General features: G+C 48.2%; 1 protein-coding gene across 2 annotated transcripts in view; it reads left to right on the top strand.

Moving 5' to 3' along the window:
- The window catches only part of tpk1 (thiamin pyrophosphokinase 1), a 40,570-nt gene that overhangs the window by 15,374 nt on the left and 1,844 nt on the right, over positions 1-23,352 (top strand). For both annotated transcript variants that reach the window (XM_047014509.1, XM_047014510.1), the window contains exons 5-8: positions 1,808-1,880; positions 3,064-3,159; positions 6,637-6,783; positions 13,517-13,628. In XM_047014509.1, the coding sequence (XP_046870465.1) occupies positions 1,808-1,880; positions 3,064-3,159; positions 6,637-6,783; positions 13,517-13,628 (428 nt within the window). The remainder of the gene's footprint in view (positions 1-1,807; positions 1,881-3,063; positions 3,160-6,636; positions 6,784-13,516; positions 13,629-23,352) is intronic.

Below are 23,352 nucleotides of genomic sequence, written 5' to 3'. Positions count from 1 at the left end.
ACCCACTAGCACAACCAGACACGGTCGACTTTAGCTGGGGAATGTCTTTGCGTCTCTGTGGTTGTGTGTGCGTGTGTGTGTGTTTGTCTCGGTATCTCAGTTACGACGCCCAATTCTAAATGACACACGGTGTGGGGTTTTGTTTTGTTGGTGTGTTTGTTTGTCATTAAAAGTTGGTTTTGCGCTTCGAAGATGTGAAGGGCTGAATAAATCTCGATACAATGGAGAGGAGAGGAGGGAAGGGGAGGGGAGGAGAGGGGAGAATGGGAGAGAATGGGAGGCGTGTGTGTGTGTGTTTTGCTGATTGAACAGGAGAAGAGATGGAAGAGACTAGGAGGGATGGAGAGATGGATGGAGGAGGAGGGATCGACAGATGGATGCATAGAGGAGGAGGAGGGATGGAAGGAGGAGGGAGAGACAGGCAGAGGAGGAGGGGAGAAGAAGGGAGGAGGAGGGAGAGAGGGATGGAGAGATGGATGGAGGAGGAGGGAGAGAATAATCCTGTATCTATGTCCGCAGCAGACCGGAACATTGCTCTTGCCTTTCACCGGCGACATCCAGCCGTACACACACACACGCCCATACACACACACCCAAACACACACACCCATGCACACACACCCATACACACACACTCAGTGGCGCGTGAAATCGTTATGTTGGACCTGTTAATGCCGGCAGATAGCACGACCGTGGGACAACACCCGCTTGTTGCTTTTATAGACACACACAAATAAGCACAAACACAGACACACACACACACACACACACACAGGAACACACCCCCACACACTCACTATCACACCCGCACACACACACACAAGCATATGCACGCGCACACACACACTATCACACTATCACACACAAACACAGAGGAGCATAGACACACAGACACACGCACACACACACACACACACTCACACACATGTACCAATGTGTGAGGGACGTGTCTGGTATTCAACCCAGCATAAAGGGATCATGTCTATAGATTACCACACAACAGCTCAATAATTTGAGGGGCGAGGAAGGACACACATTCCATGGGTGGGTGTGTGTTTCCGTTTATGTAAAACGGTCCCTGATAGTGGCCTGTGTAGTTGTGTGTGTGTGTGTGTGTGTGTGTAGAATGCTCTCAGACAGTGGATAGAGTGTGTGTGCGTGTTGGTCTCAATGACACGGGTGTAACCCCGTCAGTCTGCCTGTCTTCATGTCAGCCGTGGTGTCACTTCCAGCCTCTGCTCGCCAGACTGATAAAAGAACTGACAACGTGCCCAAATTGTTCTCTCCTCCCTCCTTTCCCTCCCTCTCTCCTCGCTCTCACGCTCTCCCTCCTGCCTTGTGTATCTTTCCCTCCGCTCTTTCTTTCTCTGTCTTTTTTTTTTCTTCTTCTCACCCTTTTTCTCTCACCTCTTTCTCTCTCTCTGTCCCTCTCTCACATCTCTCGCTCTTTTTCCCTCTCTCACCTCTCTCTCTCTCTCTCTCTGTCCCTCTCTCACCTCTTTGTCTGTCCCTCTCACACCTCTCTCGCTCTCTCTCTCTCACCTCTTTCTCTCTCTCTGTCCCTCTCTCACCTCTCTCTGTCTGTCCCTCTCACACCTCTCTCGCTCTCTCTCTCTCACCCCTCTCTCTCTCTCTGTGTCCCTCTCTCACCTCTCTCTCTGTCCCTCTCCCACCTCTCTCTCTCTCTGTCCCTCTCACACCTCTCTCGCTCTCTGTCACCTCTTTCTCTCTCTCTGTCCCTCTCTCACCTCTCTCTCTGTCCCTCTCACACCTCTCTCTTTTGCTCTCTCTCCATCCCTCCATCCAGTTTTCTACCTGACTATATCAGTGGGGATTTCGATTCCATCAGTGCCAAGGTCAAATCCTTCTACTCTGAGAAGGTGAGTACACGCACGCACGCACTACGCCACGCACACTCGTGCGCGCACACGCTCACACCAATGTGCAGATAACCACGTCGACCGGGGGAATTGCCGTTGTGCCCCGTTTGGTTTCCCGTCACCCCAAACTCTGTCGACCTCTTCTCTGTCGCGCTGTTGAAGCGATGCCCGGGTGTCTCACCCACTCAGATGCGACACCCCCACGCACGCACGCACACACACCCTCACACACACATCATTCTATTTAACCATGGATCTGTGAATAAATGCAAACAAGGTGGCGCACACACGCCCAGGTCTGTCCCCGGTGATCATGCAATGTCACTCATGTGGAGACTGATCAGAGCTCCAAGGATACACAAGTGTTTACTGTTTGAAATGCAGATGACACCTCAGAGCTCCAAGAGACCTCTCGCTCTCTCTCACACACACACACACACACCAGAGTCTTCTCAGACACTGGAGAGAATGTGTTGTTACATTTACATTTATATTTACAGAATGTAGATACTTATATATGTCTTTATTTAGCAGAGACAGACCGACAGACGCAGGCAGGCAGGCAGAATCACAGAATGAGGGATGGTTTGGGGTATTTGAGGTCTTGGTATAAAGAGGGAGTAAAACAAAACAGTCTCAAGGCTGTGTGTGTGTGTCTGCGTTTGTGTGTGCGTGTGAAAAAGAGAGAGTGCACGTTTGTGTGATGTAGCTGTGGGGTCACCTGAATCATGTCGTTCTGGTTCTGAGAGAACCAGAGAACAGAGAACAGGACTCAGGCTATCCCTTTTCTTCCTAAATCTCAGTGTGTGTGTGTGTGAGTGTGGTGTATGTAGATGTGTGTGTGTGTGTGTGGTCTTGTTTAACTATGCTTGTGGGGACCAGATGTCCTCACAAATGAAGTGAAATGTGAAAAACATTGTGGGGCCCTTTTGCTGTGCCCCATAACTTCAAATGCTTTTTTTTCAGGGGGTTTCAGAGTTAAGGGTAGAGTTAAGGTTAGAGGTGAGGGGTTAGTGGTTAGGGAACACAATTGTGAATGGTTGGCCTAACTAGAAAAGCTTGTGTGTGTGTGTGTGTGTGTGTGTGTGTGTGTGTGTGTGTGTGTGTGTGTGTGTGTGTGTGTGTGTGTGTGTGTGTGTGTGTGTGTGTGTGTGTGCGTGCGTGCGTGCGTGCGTGTGTGTAGAGGTGCAGGTTGATAGAGACGGCGGACCAGGATCTGACAGACTTCACTAAGTGTCTGGCTATCATGGTGGAGGAGATCCAGCGACGCCAGCTACAGGTAAGATCACACACACCCAAACACAGGCCTCCATTCATATGAGGCACACGCACACGCACTTGTGAATACACACAAACGCAAATTAAGATCGGCTAATATTTGATTGTCTATGCCTGCCTACTTTTTGCTGTTTGTTGGCAAACACAGTCACACACACACACACTTACACAGGCATAGACACAGTCACACACACGTCATTTTGTCCCCCAATTGTTGTGTTTTTAAGCATTGCCATTCACCACATGGAGTGTGTTGAGTGTTTGTTCAATCACAGTTAGAGGTGCAATCACTAAATTTCTCACTGTTGATGAGCCAAACAAAACCTGAGAGAACACACACACACACAAACACACTCACACACTCACTCACACAGTCATTCACACACACACACAAGACAAAAACGCAAAGCAAACGTTAGCATACATTGTTGTTTTGATGGTAACTCTTTGCCTTGTTCCAAATCAAAAGAAAAAAGAGATTGAGAGAGAGAAAGCTAGCAGAGATGAGAGTGTGAGAGAGGAGAGCGAAAAGAGGAGGGAGAGAGAGGGTTAGTTTGATGGAAACAGAGATGTGAAGTGTTTGGACTAGTTGGTGTGAACACCATCTTGTTGCTTAGATTTGATTTGTGACTTTGGAAAGGCATCGCATCTTCATTCCCCTCTTGTTCTCTTCCCTCGCTCGCTTGCTCTCTCCCTCCCTCCCTCCCTCCCTCCATCCCCATCTCACTTCCTCTTCACCCTTCCTCCCTCCCTCTCTCTCTCTCTCTCCCTTCCTTCCCTCCCTCCTTCTCTTCCTCCTCCCTCCCTTCCTTCATCCCCCTCTCATCTCCTCTTCCATCCTCCTGTCCAGATGTCAGAGTGTATCAACCTGGACCTAACCTGTCTGTGTGTGTCTGTCTGTTGGCGTGCGTGTGTGAGCGAGAGAGAATGAAGTGAGAGATTCGGGGAGAAAACACTTAGACAAGCAAGCATTCCCTCTGACAGGTGAGAATAAGAAAGAACACACACACACACACACAGCCCCTTGATGGCCTGTCTCCAGCCTGCAGGGGTCTGTGTGTAGTGTTTCTCCCCAAACCTCCGTCAATAACCAACCAGACAGCCCATCGCTCAGGCCTTTCTCTGTCTCAAAACCCCCTGTGTGTGCGTTAACGTGGATGCGCGTGTGTGTACGGTGTGTGCGAGCAAGTATCACCACTCCCAGGCCTGGTAAGTGGTAGCCAGCTCTACGCTACAAAGCAGCCGGGAATCGTTTGTTTGTTTGCGGCTTTGTTAAAGACTCTGAACGTCTCCCGAACCGGGGGATTTAAACAGTACACACTCACTCTCTCTCTCTTTATCTCCCTCTCTCTCTCTCTCTTTAGTTATTTCTCTCTCTCTCTTTATCTCTCTCTATCTCTGTTTCTCTCTCACTCGCCCCCTCTCTATCCCCCCTTCGCTCTCTCTCTTTGTGTCTCTCTCTCTCTGTATCTCTCTCGCTCACCCTCTCTCTCTCTCCCGTTCACTCTCTCTCTTTATCTCTCTCTCTCTCTGTATCTCACTCACTCTCTCTCTCCCCTTCTCTCTTTCAGTCTCTATCTAAATGTCTCTACCTCTCTCCTATCTGTCAGTACTGTTCTGTGGCTGTATTGTGTCATGACAGCATTAAAAGAGTCTGAGTTACTGTGTTTGTAATCCCCAGTTGCTATAAATCCTTCAGCCTCTTTCTGCTTAGCTGGCCTTCCCTACATCAAGAAGTCATCTATTTATTATGTTTAATAGACTCATTAGAGAGGATCAATTGGCTTGTTGGGCAATTCGGTGTGTACGTGAGCGTTCACGTGTATGAGAGTGTTTGTGGGTGTGTGGTGTGTGTGTTTGTGCGTGTGTGTGTCCTTACGTGACCTGCGTCCTCGTCGAGTCGTCGGCGATGCTGCTGACACGACGGTTTAGTTCCCCACTTATATCCCGTCTGTCTCATTATCCCTCCATCATCTCCCGCGATGGGGGCATAACTGTGTCGTTTACCTCTGGAGCCCACGCCATCCCTCAGCCAATGGGAGAGGGGGACGGTCGCGTTCCTGTCGGGCCAACGATGTCATCATCGTTAGCTTCCCTGGTGACGGTGCATCGGTGGTGTTATTTATTAAAAGAGTCCAGCGGTCATTATGGAGGACGTTCTCTCAATCTGACCAGTAAAGACCTAGCGAGATGAAGAGGTGTGTCTGACTAGCAGGGCCGGGTGAGATGTGGAAATCTAACTAGCAGGTTAGGGTGAGATGTAGAGCTCCAACTAGCAGGTTAAGGTGAGCTTGAAGAAGTCTAACTGGCCTTTTAGGGTGAGATGTAGAGGTCTAACTATCAGGTTAAGGTGAGCTTGAAGAAGTCTAACTGGCCTTTTAGGGTGAGATGTAGAGGTCTAACTATCAGGTTAGGGTGAAATGTAGAAATATAACTAGCACATTAGGGTGAGATGTTGAGGTCTAACTAGCAAGTTAGGGTGATATTTGTAATATTTGTATTTTATATTGTATTTTATATTGTAAATTGGCAGCTTATATTTTATTTTATGGCAACTTATATTGTATTTTAATTGTATTCCACTTAGTATTGCTAGTTTATGTATCCTTAGTATAGTTAGACCAATTTAAGATTCCTATATGTTTATTGTATGCACCTTCCTGCCAAAGCAAATTCCTTGTCTGTGCAAACTTTCATGGCAAATAAATCCCTTTCGGATTCTGAGCTGGAGAGATCTAACCAGCAGGTTAGGGTGATCCCGTTTGCTCCTCCGCTGCATACTGACGTCAACCCTGTTTAGTTATTTATAGTCGTTGTTGTTTGTTGTTGTTGGTGTTGATAACATAGGGAGGAATGAGAGAGATCAACTCGGTCTCTGTTTTGATGATCCTCTTTTGGTCTCTCTGAGGAGGCTGACGCCTGGGTAGAGTGTGTTTACATTCAGCATGTTTTGGAGTGTGTCACACTGGCGTGTATGCGCGTGAGTTTATGCGTGTGTGTGTCCTTGTATGCGTGCGTGCGTGTGCGTGCGTGTGTGTGTGCCTCTTCTCTAGATGTGTGCCTAACCCAATTTTCAACTCATCAGGGTTCTTTCACAACTTGTCTTTAGTGGAAGTGTACAGTGCATACTGCTTTTCTCTCACTCTGTAAATGAGGTGCAGAGAGGATGAGGAGGAGGGGTAGAGAGGATGAAGCGGAGGGGTTGAGAGAACGAAGTGGAGGGGTAGAGAGGATGAACAGGAGGGGTGGCGAGGACGAAGAGGAGGGGTAGAGAGCATGAAGAGGAGGGGTAGAGAGGACGAAGAGGAGGGGCAGAGAGGACGAAGAGGGTAAGGGGGGGACGAAGAGGGAGGGGTATATGATTTATGAGGGGGGGGGGGGACAGAGAGGAGGAACTTGACTCTAAAGTGAAAACCTGCACAGTGTGTAACAACTGTCCGACTTTGAATGTATCTCCCCATCCCCCCCCCCCCCCCAGGTAGACACCATCGTGACCCTAGGGGGTCTGGCTGGAAGGCTGGACCAGACCATGGCTTCAGTCGAGACGCTCTACCACGCCCTCTCCATCACACAGCTGCCCCTGGTGGTAATCCAGGGAAGCAGCCTGGCCCTCCTGCTCCGCCCGGTAACTACTGCACACACACGCACACACCCATTTGACACATACACGCACATACACACATATTAGACACATACAGACACACTAGACATGAGACACACCGCCCTTCAAAAGCTCGGGGTCACTTTGAACGTGCCGTGGTTTGGTGAGAAAAGCTTTTTTTGGACCATGACAATGGCATCAGATTGATGTGAAATGCAGCGTAGACATGTCGTAATGACTAATGTAGCTGGAAACGGCAGACTGTTTACTGTCTCCACAAAGGCGTACAGAGGCCCGTTCTCTGCAACCATCAGTCCTTTGAGGTTTTGGCACAGTGTTTTTGCAATTCAAAGTAAATCATTTTTAAAGGCTAATGGATCGTTAGAAAACCCTTCTGCAATAATGGAAGCATAGCGGCAAGCTGTTGACTCTTCTTTGAGCTAGCCGAGTATCTGAGGCGTCAGCAATCGTGGCTTCGATAACAGACTCAAAATAGCCCCAAACGAGGACTTCCTGAAACCCGTCAGGCTTTTTCTTGTTCTGAGGCAATTCCGAGAAACGGAAGATCTTGAACGACGTGTTTGCACTACTCCCGAGGAGGGAGGGAGGGCCTGGTGGACGACCGGGCAAGAGGATTAGTGTCCGCGTCTGAGAAACAAACGCTTCCCAGGTCCTCGACATGAGCAGTTTTGTTAAACAGCGGCGCCCGCAAAACACCTTTCTCAACGTCGACGGTGAAGAGGAGACTCTGGCATGCTGACCTTCGAGGCTGAGCTGCAACGAAAAGGCCAGATCTCAGACTGGCCGACGGGGGGAAAAAGATCAGATTAAGGCGGGTCAAAGAAACCAGACACTGGACGGTGGAATTGGACCAAAAGCGATCTGGACAGACGTTTCAAAGCTTGAGGGGTTGTTCGGATCACAAAGCCCCAAATGACGGATCCTGGAGGATTGATTGAAGCCTGTCTGTCTGGCCTGATCCCTGAGGTGGTCTGAGGGTGTTTTGGGGTGGGGGTGGGGGGGATGGAGAACTGGGAGATGTTGGACCGGGTAAAGGGATCTTGGAGGAGGAAGGCCATCACTCTGTTTTGCAATGCCATGGAACCCTGTGGATGGCGTTTGATTGGAGCCAATTTCCCCCCTCAGCAATGACACAAAAGCACAGCTCCAAACTGTGAGAGATGTATTTAGGGAAGAAGCAATCAGCTGGTATTGTGTGTGTCATAGAGTGGCCAACACAGTCACCAGATCTCAACCCAGTCGAGCTGTAGTGGGAGGAGCTTGACCGCGCGGCGCTCAAGAAGCAAGAAGAATCAAGCCAATCCGCGCGGGAGGTGCTCCTGGAAGCGCGCGTGGAAATCTCCTCAGATTGCCTCAGCAAATTGACCCGCCAGAATGCCAGAGGCTGCAATCGCTGCCGATGGCCGGTGCCGATTACTCGACAAAAACAAAGTTGGAAGTACACACTTATGCTTTCAAATGAACATGTGTTCTTTCTAAACTTGGCAATGTCTGTATTTCCCAATCAAACTCATTACAGGTATGTTTTAAAGGAAAACCGGGACATTTCTAAGTGACCCTGAACTTTTGAACGGTACTTACATATAAATATGAGAAAAAGATGAACACCACACATGCACACAACACCAGACATACACGTACGCACACATTCACACCACACCCACACACATCATATGCATGCACGTTGTTCCCCCCCCTGTTCTCCTGTTGCCCTTGTTTGTTGGGCGAGCGTCTCATTTGCAGCAGAATAGCTTCCCTCGTTCTGTTTCTTCCCACCTGATTGAGTTCACGAGTAGGCCGAGAGCCGATGGTTGGAATGCAATCTTTTCGCTTGAACGATGTTACTACGTAGTAGTCTGTCGTGACTTCTAAATACCTCATGTCACACTAAACACAGTCTCTGTCTCTCTCTCTCTCTCTCGGTTTCTCTTTCTTTCTTTCTTTCTCTCTCTCTCTCTCTCTCTCTGTCTCTCTCTCTCTGTCTCTGTCTCTGTCTCTCTCTCTGTCTCTCTCTCTCTCTCTCTCTCTCTCTCTCTTTGTCTCCGTCCTTTTCCCCCCCACTCGTCCCTGATCCCCTTGACTTCTTTCTCACTCTCTTTTCCTCATCCCTCTCGCTTGCTCTCTCTCTCGCGCTCCTCTTTCGCTCTCCCTCTTCTCTTTCTCTCTCGCCCGCTCCCTCTCCCGCTCGCTCTCTTTTCGTTGTTTGTCATTATTCCAAAGACATGTTGTCATTTACTGCTTCATAGCTGGACACCTCCAATTAATCTTTCCTGAGTGAAGGTACGTTCATCTAATCTGTCAACGTTGTTCTGATTCAAGGAGAGAGAGAGAGAGAGAGAGAGAGAGAGAGAGAGAGAGAGAGAGAGGGAAAAGGAGAGAGATGGAGATAGGGAGGAGGAGGAAGAGTTAAGTAAGTGAGAGAGTGCGGTACAAAAAAGAGAAGGTGAAGGTAACCTTACAAACAGGATGACGAGGCTCGTTAGAGTCACAGTTGAGCGCTCAAACACCTCTCCGTTTTCCTTTGAAAACTGCGGGACACACACCCGCGCGAAGTACGCTCCAACACTCGACACGCGCCGACACATTAAAGCGCACGCGGCAACACAAATCACAAATCACAGAAGGACGTTTTCCAACCTCCGAGGCGGATGTGACACGGCAACATATGTGATACATGCAAAACAATGGGAGAGCGCTAGCCGCGCCGAACCGAACGAGGTGTCTGGGTGTGGTTCCTCCAAATAGATCCTTCTGTTCTCGCACGCACACGGGCGGGCGTCAGACGCACGGCCCGCTCCACCAAGGTGTGGCTGTTTTAAACGACGCCGTCGGATTCAGCTGTCGGAGAACAAACGCTACTTTCCGAAGTGGGGAGGGCACCTTGCGAACAGAGCGAAGTGTGTGTGCGTGCGCGTGCGCGCCCGTGTGTGTGGAGACTGGAATGGCGGAAGGATAGCTTAGGTATCCTCCGCTGTACGTCGCTGCGTAAGGGGATGGAGTACTTTCGACGATAGTCGTTTTTGTGTGTGTGTGTGTGTGTGTGTCATGATCCCTGTCTCTCTGTATTCGTGGTTGGAGGGGGTAGATATTAGAGGCCAGTCAAACCTGCTCATGTTAGTCTCCACTCTGAAGCTCAGCCATCCTAACAGCTTAGACATCCACATGTCACAAAGCAGCTTACAACACACACACACACACACACACAAACACGCACGCATACACGCAGACACACACAGAGACGCACACAGACGCAACTTCTATCCGCCTTCGAGACTAACGCACACACTCACAAATATATATATATACTCACAACACACGCACACACTGACACAGCCCCAGGGCTAGTTCATCAGAAGAGTACTCCTCTCCAAGTTACTCTGGAACTTTCTCTCCCTCCCTCAGGCTCCCTCTGCAAACGAGAGGAAAACATTTTGAAATGAACCTTTTCATGGAGGCAATGTTTGTATGTTCCTCTTTATTTCAGCAGCCACCATTATTTCCCATGTACCCCTGTGTCTGTCTGTCTCAGTGTGTGGGGGTCCATGTGTCTGTGTGTGTGGATGGACTCGGGAGAGGGGAGAGGGGAGAGCCAGAGAGAGGCTGAGGGAGACAAGTTCAAGGGTGAGGGAGTGAGAGAGACAGCGAGAGGGAGAGAATATGAGAGAGAGGGAGGGAGGGTGAGAGAGAGGGTGAGAGAGAGAGAGAGAGAGAGAGAGAGAGAGAGAGAGAGGGCGAGAGAGGGCGAGAGAGACTGAGGGAGAGAGAGAGAGAGAGAGAGAGAGAGAGAGACCCTCGACAATAAACAGCACCCGAAGCAACAGCAACCGAAGAAAACTGGCCCATGGAAGTCAATCCAAAAAAGACAAATCATGGTCATACAAAAAAAAGCCCAAATGTCAGGAACAGAGGCACATAGTCACACTGGGAAACAAAAACTGTGGAACACACATAGTTAGGCCTACAAATGACAGCCTCTGGTAGCTTCCGCTTGGCAGGGAATGCACTTAAAGAAAAAGCTTGTAGAGCTTTCTTTGCAATCAAACAACACGTTCATAAAATAGGCCGATTCCCATTAACGTTAGAAATCCCGAAACGATCGTTAACATTTTACACTCATTTAAAATCCAGTCCTGAGGAAACCCTCCAATCTAAAGCCCTTGCAGTCCATGAAGTTAACCCAGAGAAAAGCCCACTATGCCAGCTGGTTATGAGACTAACAAACCAGTTACCGCCCGGCACACCTCCCTCTCAGTCCATCACCCCTTCATTAACACCAAACAGAATACAACTAATTACAACAGAAAACCAAAACTCCTATCTAGAACTCTGGGAAAAAGAAACCAAAACACAAAACTAACTACATCGGGGCCTAAACCGAAACTATGAAATGGCTGAATATCTAGGCAATATATTGTCAAGGATATAAAGCTGAGACAGCTGCTCACTAGATACATTGACCACACTGTTGCAATCGAAAAAGGAAGAATTGAACCAGTTAATTAAAAACTCCACACAGCTTGATGTAAACTAGAAATTAAGGAAATCTCTGGACGAAGGGCCTACAGCAAGTCTTGCCGCTAGATATGTATCTCAATGTCACAACCTGAGGGACAATGAATCAACCTTGTGTGATTGTTAAAACGTTTCTGTATCTTAACATGTATAAATACATATTACTTTTCCCCAACTCGCTATGCTACTGCTATTTTGTTATATTATTAATGTTTATACTCCTTATTATATGTTAGGAATGATATATATGTAAAACAAATATTATATTGGCCCTACAATATGGACTGCCTTGGCAATATTGCTCAACCCCAACAGTCATGCCAATAAAGCATTCTAAACTGAACAGAGAGCGAGAGTGAGAGAGATTGATAGAGAGACAGAGAGAGAGAGGGGGGATGAGAAAGAGACAGAGCGAGGGAGAGAATGTGTGAGAGAGAGAGAGGGAGAGCAAGAGAGAGAGGGAGAGAATGTGTGAGAGAGAGAGGGGGAGAGCGAGAGAGAGAGGGAGAGAATGTGTGAGAGAGAGAGGGAGAGCAAGAGAGAGAGGGAGAGAATGTGTGAGAGAGAGAGGGGGAGAGCGAGAGAGAGAGAAGGTGGTCGTTTGGCTCCCGTGCAGGCGTGAGCAGCCGACCCGGGCGGAGCCAGGCTCCCCGGCGGAGATGTGTACTGTGCGTTGTGGTCCACTAAAACACACGTGAGAGCAGCTCGCCTGTCTCAAGTCTCCCGAACGCTACGCTTCACTGCCGCCTGAGTCTACGGTGCGTTTGTGTGTCCGTGTGTGTTTGCGCGCGTCCGCCTGTGTGTGCGTGTCTGTGTGGATGTCTGTTTCTGTGTATCTGTGTGTGAGAAAGAGAGAGAGAGAGAGAGAGAGAGAGAGAGAGAGAGAGAGAGAGAGAGAGAGAGAGAGAGAGAGAGAGAGAGACAGAGAGAGAGAGAAGGGGAGAGTGAGAGATTATTTATTGGGAGAAAAACCTAACTGCTGTATTTTAGCAGCAAAGTATGTATCAGCCTGTCATGGCCTTAGAGACAGCCACAATGAGAAACATTTATAATATGGCAAACATAACTTGTTTTCATTTTTGTTTTCATATTTTGTTTACATTTTACTGTAATTTTTCAAAATGTCAAATCTAGTATTTGATTATTACTATTATTATCCTTATATAACCTGGTATATGTGTGTATGTATGTGTATGTATGGGTATATACGTGTGTATATATACGCGTGGGTGTATGTACACGTGTGTATGCGTATACACAGGGAGTCAAGTGGCTGAATGGTGAGGGAATCGGGCTAGTAAACTGAAGTTTGCCAGATCGATTCCCGGCCGTGCCAAAGGACGTTGTGTCCTTGGGCAAGGCACTACACCCTACTTGCTTCAGGGGGAATGTCCCTGTACTTACTGTAAGTCGCTCTAGATAAGAGCGTCTGCTAAACGACTAAATGTAAATGTGTGTTTATCTATTAACTTATTTATGTATTTATTTCTACCGAACATTAATAATATACCAACTTGAATATGAATAACATGGATACAAGTTGTACACCTGTGTGGTGTAGCTACATGTTACACTGCCGCGTGTGTCTCTCTGTATGTAAGTGTATGAAATATAAGTATATATAAGGCCATGATTTACATTGATGAATATTTCTCTAATTCTACCGTTGCTTTGGCAATATGAACAATTGTTGTTTTCATGCCAATAAAGCCCTTTGAACTGAACTGAACTGTGTGAGAGAGAGAAAGAGAGAGAGAGAAGTAAACTTTTGTTCTTTCGGCGCCACCTTTTTATAAAGGTGGTAATTTGACTTCAAACCTGCACACTCTTCAACTTGCATCAGACTGATGCAAAGTGTGCGTGAGGGTGCATTCTCCAGAAAAGGTGTAATTGTTCATTATCACATAAGGACTTAGATGTGGTTGATCTCTGATGTTACAGCAGGCTTGCTCCATCAACAATCAGGAGATCATCGTCCTCAGGCCTGATGCATCGTCATTGTGAAGAAGACTTTTGTATTTTATTCTAATTCTCTCTCTCCCCCCTCCATCTCTTCCCATTCCTCCCCCCATCACCCATTTGCTCCTCCCTCCCCCTCCCTCCCTCCCTCCCTCCCTCTCCCTCCCTCCCTCCCTCCCTCCCTCCCTCCCTCCCTCCCTCCCTCCCTCCTTCCCTCCCTCCCTCCCTCCCTCCCTCCCTCCCTCCCTCCCCCCCCCCCCCACAGGAGAGGATCTACAGGTTAGGTGTGAGCACAGGACTGGAAGGCCCCTGGTGTAGCCTCATCCCAGTGGGGGGGCCGTGTCGAACCCACACCACCGGGCTCAAGTGGAACCTGGGTATGTCCTCACACACGCGCACATACATCCACACATGCATGCACATACAGTAGGGTTCAACAGTCGGAGACCGTTAGTCAGGATATGTCTTATGAATTTGTGCCGAATTAAATACTACTCCCATTTCCATTGCCGATTATAATATCAGCTTAAAGAAGCTGTAAAGCAGAACGGGAAATGAGAAATTTTCAGTTCATCACACAACAGAAGAATGTGTTGTCAACTACCCATCCAAATTCCAATGACAAACAAAGCACCGACAAGCATGTTAAAATAGGCTTTGAAATTGTGAGGAAATCTGCAGTCTTCTCTGCTTGAGACTGGGGGGGCCTGAAGGATCAGAAGCTCCGCCCCCTCAAATGTATTGAATTTAGCGACAACAGCAACAACTAGCTAAAACAATTGCAGAAGTCAGAACAGCCATACCTGCAGTCTCTGAGTGTTTAATGTGTTAATTACTTTGTCTTTGCATCGTAATGCAGGTTATATAAACCGTCTGTGATCTAAGAGATGTAGATAGGTGGCTGTGACGTAGATAGGTTGGGTTTTGCCCCGCCTAAACAAAACCTGAGCTGAAAACGGGTGAGAAACTGTTCAACGGTCTAACTCCACATTTCAGTGCGACAAAGTTTTTGCACTGTGCACATGCTTTCACTCATTTCACACGCATATAATGTACCGAGAAGCAAATCATGGAATTTGCTTTACAGCACCTTCAACAATTTGAAAAGCTTAATATTTAAAACATTTGTACACCTATAGCTATTTCAGAATAGCTTAAGTGTTTGGTTTTGTCAATTTCGTTCTTTTTTGTGGCTTTAATGACAGCGTGCACTGGTTCCACAAGTTAACGCGAAACCTGCTGAACCGTGTTCTCCCAGCAGGAGCTGACAGTGTTCCAAAGAGCTTCTGGTGATGTCACAGAATCCTTGGCTGTCTCAGTCTCCCTTGACGTGTTCAATGTGTTTGCGGACTTTTGGACCCTCTAATATGCGCGTGCACACACACACTCACACAAACGCGCACGCGTAGGCGCTCACGGATGCACACAACCACGCGCCCGCTCTGCGTTTTTGTTTTTCTCTGCTCACCGTGAGTCTCTTCTGTGTTTGTCATCAAAGTATTAATATAGCAAAGTCAAAGCCCTCCCTTCAAACACATCTCCCCCCCCCCCCTTCCCTCTAGCCCCCCGTGGTATCTCCCAGTCCTGAGCCTGGTGCCCAGCTGTGTTCTTAATGAGTTGGCACAGACCACTGCACCCCTAATACAGGGGGGGCCCTGGGCCGTCTGGCAGGTGGATTACGTAATGAGTTATTCCCAGAGACAGAAACAGGAGTGTGTGTGTGTGTGAGTGAGTGTGCAGGTGTGTTTGGTTGTTGTGAGTGTGTGTGTGTTACAGGTGACTGTGGGTGTTACAGTTGTGTGTGTGTTGCATGTGGGTGTGTGCTGCAGGTGAGAGTGTGTGTCCAGCCTCTCTGTTTCTGAGTGGTGGGATTAGCCACAGCGCGGTGCTTCCTCATCTGACCCGATGCGGCTCTCCACCTGGAGGCTAATGAGACAGACCGCTAAAGGACAGTCTTCCCTGGATTAAGCACTCCGAATTACAAGCATAATTAATCACACGCGTCATTAAAAGAGTTGAGGGGAACTGATTTCCCTCGGGGGTCGAAAGGAAAGATTGGGAGATGGAATAGAACTCACTCAGTTGGCGCATCCGCTTGTAGGTTGGTGCCAGTGTCCAAAGTTTGTCGTGGGTGTGTGTGATTCACGGGAAGGAGACTAGAGTCTGTTGACAAGAGACTCTTTAGATGTTCACGCTGATGATGAGTTTCGTTTAAACAGCCTGTGTTGTAAATAATGGATGAAGTGTGTGTGTGTGTGTGTGTGTGTGTGTGTATGTGTGTGTGTGTGTGCGTGCGTATTTGTTCAGTCCTGTTTTAAGTGCCACTTTAAAAAGGACAACACATGATCAGTTTGCATGACAATCGTAACGCACACACTTAATGGCAGGATGTAAGAGAGCTTGTGCCATGGGCCTCTGAAACTGAAGGCCATGGTTTCACTCAAACATTTGAGCACCATCAGTGTACTTTAGATGATACGTCGTATAATATGATGGGCATGTGATCTGGACATGTTATGATGTTAGGATGTGATCGGGACATGTTATGATGTTAGGATGTGATCAGGACATGTTATGATGTTAGGATGTGATCGGGACATGTTATGATGTTAGGATGTGATCAGGACATGTTATGATGTTAGGATGTGATCAGGACATGTTATGATGTTAGGATGTGATCAGGACATGTTAGGATGTGATCAGGACATGTTAGGATGTGATCAGGACATGTTATGATGTTAGGATGTGATCAGGACATGTTAGGATGTGATCAGGACATGTTAGGATGTGATCAGGACATGTTATGATGTTAGGATGTGATCAGGACATGTTAGGATGTAATCGGGACATGTTAGGATGTGATCAGGACATGTTATGATGTTAGGATGTGATCAGGACATGTTAGGATATGATCAGGACATGTTAGGATGTGATTGGCTTGATGGCATTGTGAAGCAGGGCTAAGCTGAGTGCAGTCCTATTGGAGACAGTAGCTGAGTGTAGTCCTATAAGAGACAGAGTAACTCCCTCATGGTCAACACGGATGTCGAACGTGCTTGGAGACAAGCAGAGGAAATTGATTATGTGAGATGTGTTAGTGTGTGTGTGTGTGTGTGCGTGCGCGTGTGTGTGTGTGTGTGTGTGTGTGTGTGTGTGTGTGTGTGTGTGTGTGAGAAATGGTAGTTTGAGATGTCAGACAGAAGCCTCTGGCACTGCACTATTTAGCACAACATGAAAGAGTCCTAATTCAGTTTGATATCACACGCACACACACACACACACACACACAAACTCCCAATTCCGACATGTAAACAGCCAGGTAGGTCTGGATAAGGGCCTCCTTATTTCTGGATGGAAGGGCATCTGTCGCTGGAGGAAATGAATGACTGTGGCATGCACACTCACACACACATGCACACACACACTCACACACACACACACACATACACACAGGCAGATGATCCGGTGACATGTTTGCATGTGTATAAGCTGCTCGTGTTCTGTCCCCCTGGGTGACATTTTCATAAAGCTATGGGGAATGCCGAGACCCATGTGACTTGCAGAGAGGGATGAGGGGAGGAAAGCAGGGGAACCTAGCTGAAAAAAAAGACGAGAGGGAGGAAGGTGGAAGAAGGATGGATGCCAACACACAGCCTTGGAAGAAGATGAGGGTGCAGAAAAGTTGCGTTCCTGTCACCGTCGCTGTCGCAGCCCTGTGAACCTCCTCCTCTCTCTCGTCCTCCTCTCCCTCCTCCTTCTGTCCCTCTTCCCCCCTCCTCCTCCATCTCCTGTTCTCCCTCCTCCAGTGCTTGAGTCTCTCCATTCCTCTTTTCCTCCTTCCTCCCCTATTCCGTTCTCTCTGACCCTCCTTTGCTTCGGACCGACGCTTCCGTCTTTCCCCGTCCTCTGTTCCCCTTTGTCTTTGTTTGCATCGTAATCCCTTCTCTTCTTGGCTCTCTGTGAACTCCAGAGGCGTACCACATGGTCGGAGGTCGTAGGTCGTCCACGGAACGCCGCAACTGTCTTCGCCCCTCTTCTTGTTTTACGCCCAACGTTTGGTGAAACCACTCATGGGGTTTTTAGTCATGTCAATAAGGGAATGTCATGGAGATTGTGAATTGTGTCTGTCTTTGAAGTGTAGAGATGGAGAGAGAGAGAGAGAGAGAGATGGAGATACACAGAGAGAGAGAGAGAGAGAGAGAGAGAGAGAGAGAGAGAGAGAGAGAGAGATGGAGATACAGAGAGAGAGACGGTTGTTGTGAGCTGTGGTTCAGAAAGGCAGAGACCGAGGAGAGAGATAGAGAGGTGGCATTTAAACTTGTGTGCAACTCCAAAGTTAGTCTCGGAGGAGGGCACCTAAGAGGCTGGCAGAGATGGATCTATCAGCCCAATAACATGCTTATTAAGATGAAGGCCTGCAGTGCAGGCCTCACAAACGCTCGCTGAATTTGATTAGACAATATTGTGCGTGTGTAAATAGGGGTGTGTATGTATATGTGTGTGTGTGTGTTGGTTAGTTATTTCTTGCGCAGGAGAACCTGAAAGGAAGTGCTGACTCGTGCTCCCTGCTCTCAGCAGACTGGAGAAGATCCTCACTCACATCCTTCACTGTCGCTCTGTCCTACATCACACAGCCTGTGTGTGTGTGTGTGTGTGTATGTTTGTGTGTAAACTGGAGGGATTCAGTGTTAAACAGGGTGTTGATGTACGGAAGCCACCCACTACCCCATCCCCCCCCCCCACACACACATCCAGCACTGACTACCCCATTGATTGAAGTGAGTCATTAAAGGTAATTTGTCGCCGTGGCACTCTTGAACCAGTTGAGCAGTGTGTATGTGACTGTGTGTGTGTGAGTGCGTGTGTGTGTGTGTGTGTGACTGTGTCTTTGGGAGCAGTTGGGGGCTGGAGAGTCCTCGCCAGTCGCTGTCTTTGTTTACTCTGATTATAATGTTTAGATGGAGCAATATGACCCGCATTCCTGAAGGATAGTACTAATGATGCTCAATCACACACACACATGCACACACACACACACTGATCTGGAGAAAACATACTGTAGAATAAATGAGAAGTGTTAATCATTGGTATTATGTTGTGTTGTGGTGTGTGTGTGTGTGTGCAAGCACAGCATGTTCACCATTTGTATTCTTCCACTATGATAACCGGGAACCCCAAGGAGTTTCAGGGAGGTCATAATGTGTTCATAAAAGGTGACACACACACACACACAGGCTGGTAGAGCATTCTGTGTGAGTGAATTTACAGAAAAACTGCAAATGTTTAAAGGAGAAGAAGGAGGCTGGGTGGAAAGTAAAAGAGAGGGATAGAGAGGAGGAGAAGAAGAAGAGAGAGAGGGAGAGAAAGAAAGGGGAGGGAGGGAGGGTGGGAGGGAGGGAGGGAGGGAGGGAAAGCAAGGGCACTGTAAGAGAGGGAGACAGGAAAAAGAGGGATAAAGAGAAACGGAGACGAGAACAAGGTAGAGCCATGCTGAAGAAAAGCGTTTGGCGTTCAGTCAATTTTTGGCCGTGGAATTATTATTGTTCCCCGTGCCTAGAAGCTGAGATGTGGTTACTTTGCATTGTGCCAAGGTAAGACAAACATGTTGTGAAACTGAAATACTGTTAAAACTGTTACAGCTCTTCGGATCCTTAATCTTTGTTGTACTTCCTACATGCACATACAAACACGATTTGTATGCGTCTTTGGCCCAGTTTTGTACAAACCATAACTTCATTGACCCAAACACAATGCAGTCTATCCGTTAAGGGTTTAGAGGTCAGTGTTGGCAGCACAGTCTTCCTGTCTGATGTGCTTACAGTTTCGAATAACTTTGTTTGAAAAATGCATCACATTTGCTGAATCAGGTAAGCGAGGAGCGAAGCCAGTTAAAAAGAGCTAAATTAGACAGGAAATGATTGTTCTGGGACAGTGTGTGTGTGTGTGTTTGTTCTCTCTGGAGTCAGATCTTTGTGATTCATTGCTGTCTGATCTGACAGCTTAATATTAAAAAGCCTTCAACCTGCTCCAGACAATGAGAGTTATAGGGCTGTATGAAAGGTGCGTGTGTGTGTGGGGGTGTGTACTTGTGTGTGTTTATTTGTGTATGCGTGTGTCTGTGTGCACGTGTGTATGTGTGTGCTTGTAGGTGTGTGTGTGCCGGTGTGTCTTGGGAATGTAGTTGTGTGTATTTGTGGGCTTGTGTTTGTGTGAATTTGTCTCCTGTGTGCCTGGGGGATGCTTGTGTGTGTGTTTGTGGGCGTGTTGTGTGTTTGGGGGTTTGTGTGTAACATGCTGAGTCATGCTACTCTCAGCTTAACTGGATCCACGTTGTGGAACCTTCCTCACTCTGATGTTTGAATAACTCTCATCTCCAGCCTTGTCTGTCTCACTACCAGCACCTGGGTGGAAACAATGCTTGCCACGTTGTTTGTGGGCGAAAGCAACAGTGTGCGTGTGTGTGTTCTGAAAAGCAATGCTTAACAAGCTTTTTCTAGCTAAAATAGCATAAAAGTTTGATAACTGCCAGTACCATTCCAATTCGTCTCCTAACCACCACAATCACTCAACGCTAACCCTCTCTCTCTCTCACACACACACACACACACACACTACAGACCCTAGAATGAGACTGAGGTTCACACACACACACACACACCTGCCCATGCTGTGCCAGACACGGGGGAAAGACAATGAAGACCTACTCTCTGAAATGGCGTCCAACTGACACAGGACCTTCAAATGACCCAGCAGATGGGACACACACACAATCATTCACTCAAACACACACACACTCAAACCCACACATTGTCTCTCACACACACACTCAATCAATCACACACACACAGTCAGCAGGTGCAAAACCTGACAGACGGACACACGTACTGTCTTTTCCCTGCTCCCTGACACGCACACAGTCACACACAGCTGTGAAGTCTGGAGGGAATCTTGGAAAGGGAAATGATTCCGAAGTCTTAATTAAAAGTAAACTTTGCTCGAGATTAGAAACTTGGTAGGTGCCCTTAGTTAATAGGAGCATTGTCGTACGAAATATCACCACCCCCAAGAAATGCAAAAACTTTGGCTGTGGAGGCGTCTGCGTGCGTGTGTGTGTGCGCTTGTGTGTGTATGAACCAGATGTATACATAAACATATTATGTGTGTGCATGCATGTGTGCTTTTGTGCTTTTTTCCTCTTCTTTTCTTCCGTCTCATTCTTTCTCTTTCCTGTGTAATAAAGTGGAACTGTTTGAGGTGCTGGAACAATAAAGTGGTTTAATCCATCACACTGTTCTGTCCTGGTCAACAAGTTTTACCAGTGTCCTTAAACAAACTGCCTGAGGCCAACAGGCCATCACTTACTCACTCTCTCTCTGTCTCTCTCCAACTCTCCTTTTGTCTCTCCGCTCTCTCGCCCTCCTCACTCCTTCTCAATCTCTGTGTCTCACCTCAGTCTCTCTTTAAGTCTCTCTCCTTCTGTTTCTGTCCTCCCTCTCTCTGTCTCCTGTTTCGGTCGCCCCCCCTTCCCTCCCTGTCTCTCTCCTTATCTCCCTGTCGGCACCCTCTGTGCTATTCTGTTCTCTTCCAAGTGACTTCATATTTGTTTTTTGCACAGCCTTGAGAAATGGCTCAGTGCTTGTCTCTACCCAGCTCTTTCTCTCTCAATATATCTCGATCTCTCTTTCTCACAAACACTCATACAGTATACGCTATATCTTTTTCCTCGCACTCACTTCCACCTTCATCCACACCTTCTTCCCCTCGCTCGAGTACAAACACACTTAGCAGAATACATCTCTTGTTCCTTATCTCCAGCCGCACCTCACGCGCGACACCTTCTTCACTAGGTGTTTGGGTGGGGGGTGTCAAGGACTGTGTTGTCGTAACAGCGTGTGTCGCACTCTTCACCTTGGCACTGTCTACAGAAGCTGTTCCCTTCTTCTCTCTCTCTCTCTCTCTCTCTCTCTCTCTCTCTCCCTCTTCCTCTCTCTCTCTCTCTCTCTCTCTCATACCCCCTCTTTCTCCTCTAACCTATTCAGTTTCCCTTTCTCTCTTCTCCTCGCTGTTTCGCCCTCCCTCCCTCCCTCCCTCCCGCTCTCGTCCTCTTGGCTCCGTCTCATAACTCCTCTCTCTCTCTCTCTTTCTCTCTCTCTTCCTCTCGCTCAAGGTCTGGGGGAGTTAAAGGAAATGAGTAGTAGAGTGTTCTCTGAGGTGGTGTTGAGGCGAGTAGCATGGTTTGGTTTTTATTTCTGGGAGAGAGGAGACGAACCACTTCTGAACCTCTGGGACGCAGCACGCACGCACACACATAAATAATCACTCTCAGATACACACTTATGATCTCACAAACGCGCGCACACACACACAGACTTATTGATTTATTGATGAGCACATCCCGACCCTCACCTCAGTTCATCCCGCTAACCAAATCGCATACCCTTTCAATTTATATGGATCTGAATGTGTTTACAGCGGGCACACACACACACCCACACACACGCATAATCATGTTTGTGCTCGTTAGAATGACTCTTGACATAAACAGAAGAGGACGTCTTGGAAGATAGAGGTCAGTTCCAGCCATTCTTCTATGACCGTCGCCTAGCCTAGCCTAGCGCTGTATCCATAACCATTTAATAGGCAGCGCTATCAACGACCCGGCAGACGCTAACGCTATCTGAGCGCCCGATAAAAACCAGTTCAAACAGAGGGGAGCGACAGGAAGGGCGAGGACATCTCTCCCGTCGGAATCGCCGGGCCGCGTTCCATTTCTGTGCTCGGGTCCTTCCCTTATCTCTCCCCCTCAGTTTCCTACTGGACGGCAGCGTTCAGGCCCGTGGGGCACTGCCCTACTTGCAAGGCCAAGATGACCACACATCTAACAAGGCTGAGTGTTCGTATAGCATGTTTTTTCCAACGGTTCCCCGGTGAGGAGAGAGCGCCCGTGGCCGTCTATACTTTCAGAGTGCCGCGACTTTTTGGGGCCGCGGCGGCTCTGAGAGACTCGTCGCAGATCTCGGATCTTTTCGGAAACCACGTGGGTGTTGTCGTTATGTCAGGATAGGGGGAGGGGATCTGGAAGGGGACAGGGAAGGGGATAGGGACGGACAGGGTTAGAGCAGGAGACAGGGGAGGGGACAGGGTAGGTGACGGGGAAGGGAGAGGAGAAGTGGTTGGATAGAAGGTGCTAGTGACTGGACTGAATCCAGGCTGTTGTCCCGTGGCTGTAAGGGGAGCCCCCACCCCCCCCTCCCATCAGCTTCCTCTCCAGGGTCATTTGTTCGGTAAATATGTGCTACTTAAAGTGGGCTGGCCCTCGGGCCACCTGGCTGGAAAACCCAATTACAGCCAGCAAACATCTTCATTGTTATCACTGGAGGAGCGGCGCTTGTTTCGACTCCCAGCGCAGCCCCGGCCCGAACATCGATCGCTATCGAGGCGGAGCAGGCTATTACTAATGGAGCCTTCTCCAGCCTGGGAGTCCCTTTGTGTCGGTGTGTGTGTGTTTGGATGTGTGTAGGTGGGTAGCACTGCTGACACAAAGACGCACTAATGTGTGATTCCCCTGTTTATGTGTGTGTCTGTGTGCTTCTGTGTTTGGGGGGATGTGTGTGTGTGTGTGTGTGTGTGTGTGTGTGTGTGTGTGTGTGTGTGTGTGTGTGTGTGTGTGTGTGTGTGTGTGTGTGTGTGTGTGTAAGCCTAGTTAGTATCTCTGTAGCATCCTCTCCATCATGTTGATCTCCACTCCTCCTTACCATGGTCTTTTACTGCCCCTAGTGGCTGCCTTTAAGACTACAGTCCGTTTTGTTAAAACCTCCATCCTCTTCCAGCTTCAGCAACTGTTCACTCCCTGTAAAGATACGTACATAACAGGACAGTACATGGATGTCATGACAACGAGGTAACGAGCTATTGCTGCTTCACGTACTGTCACTGCGGTGTGTATGACAGTGTAGTGTCGGATATTGGATAGCGTGTCATCGAGGATGCATGGACACTTACCCAGCCAGGGGACCAGGAGTGTGTCGTGTGGTGTGTGTGTGTTGTGTGCTCTGTTCCCCCCCGAGGCCAGTGTGCAGTCAACCACAGGTCTACCAGAGA

The sequence above is a fragment of the Hypomesus transpacificus genome, unplaced genomic scaffold (assembly GCF_021917145.1).
Source record: "Hypomesus transpacificus isolate Combined female unplaced genomic scaffold, fHypTra1 scaffold_254, whole genome shotgun sequence".
Taxonomy (NCBI): Eukaryota; Metazoa; Chordata; class Actinopteri; order Osmeriformes; family Osmeridae; genus Hypomesus; species Hypomesus transpacificus.
This window is presented reverse-complemented; position numbering and strand designations above follow the sequence as displayed.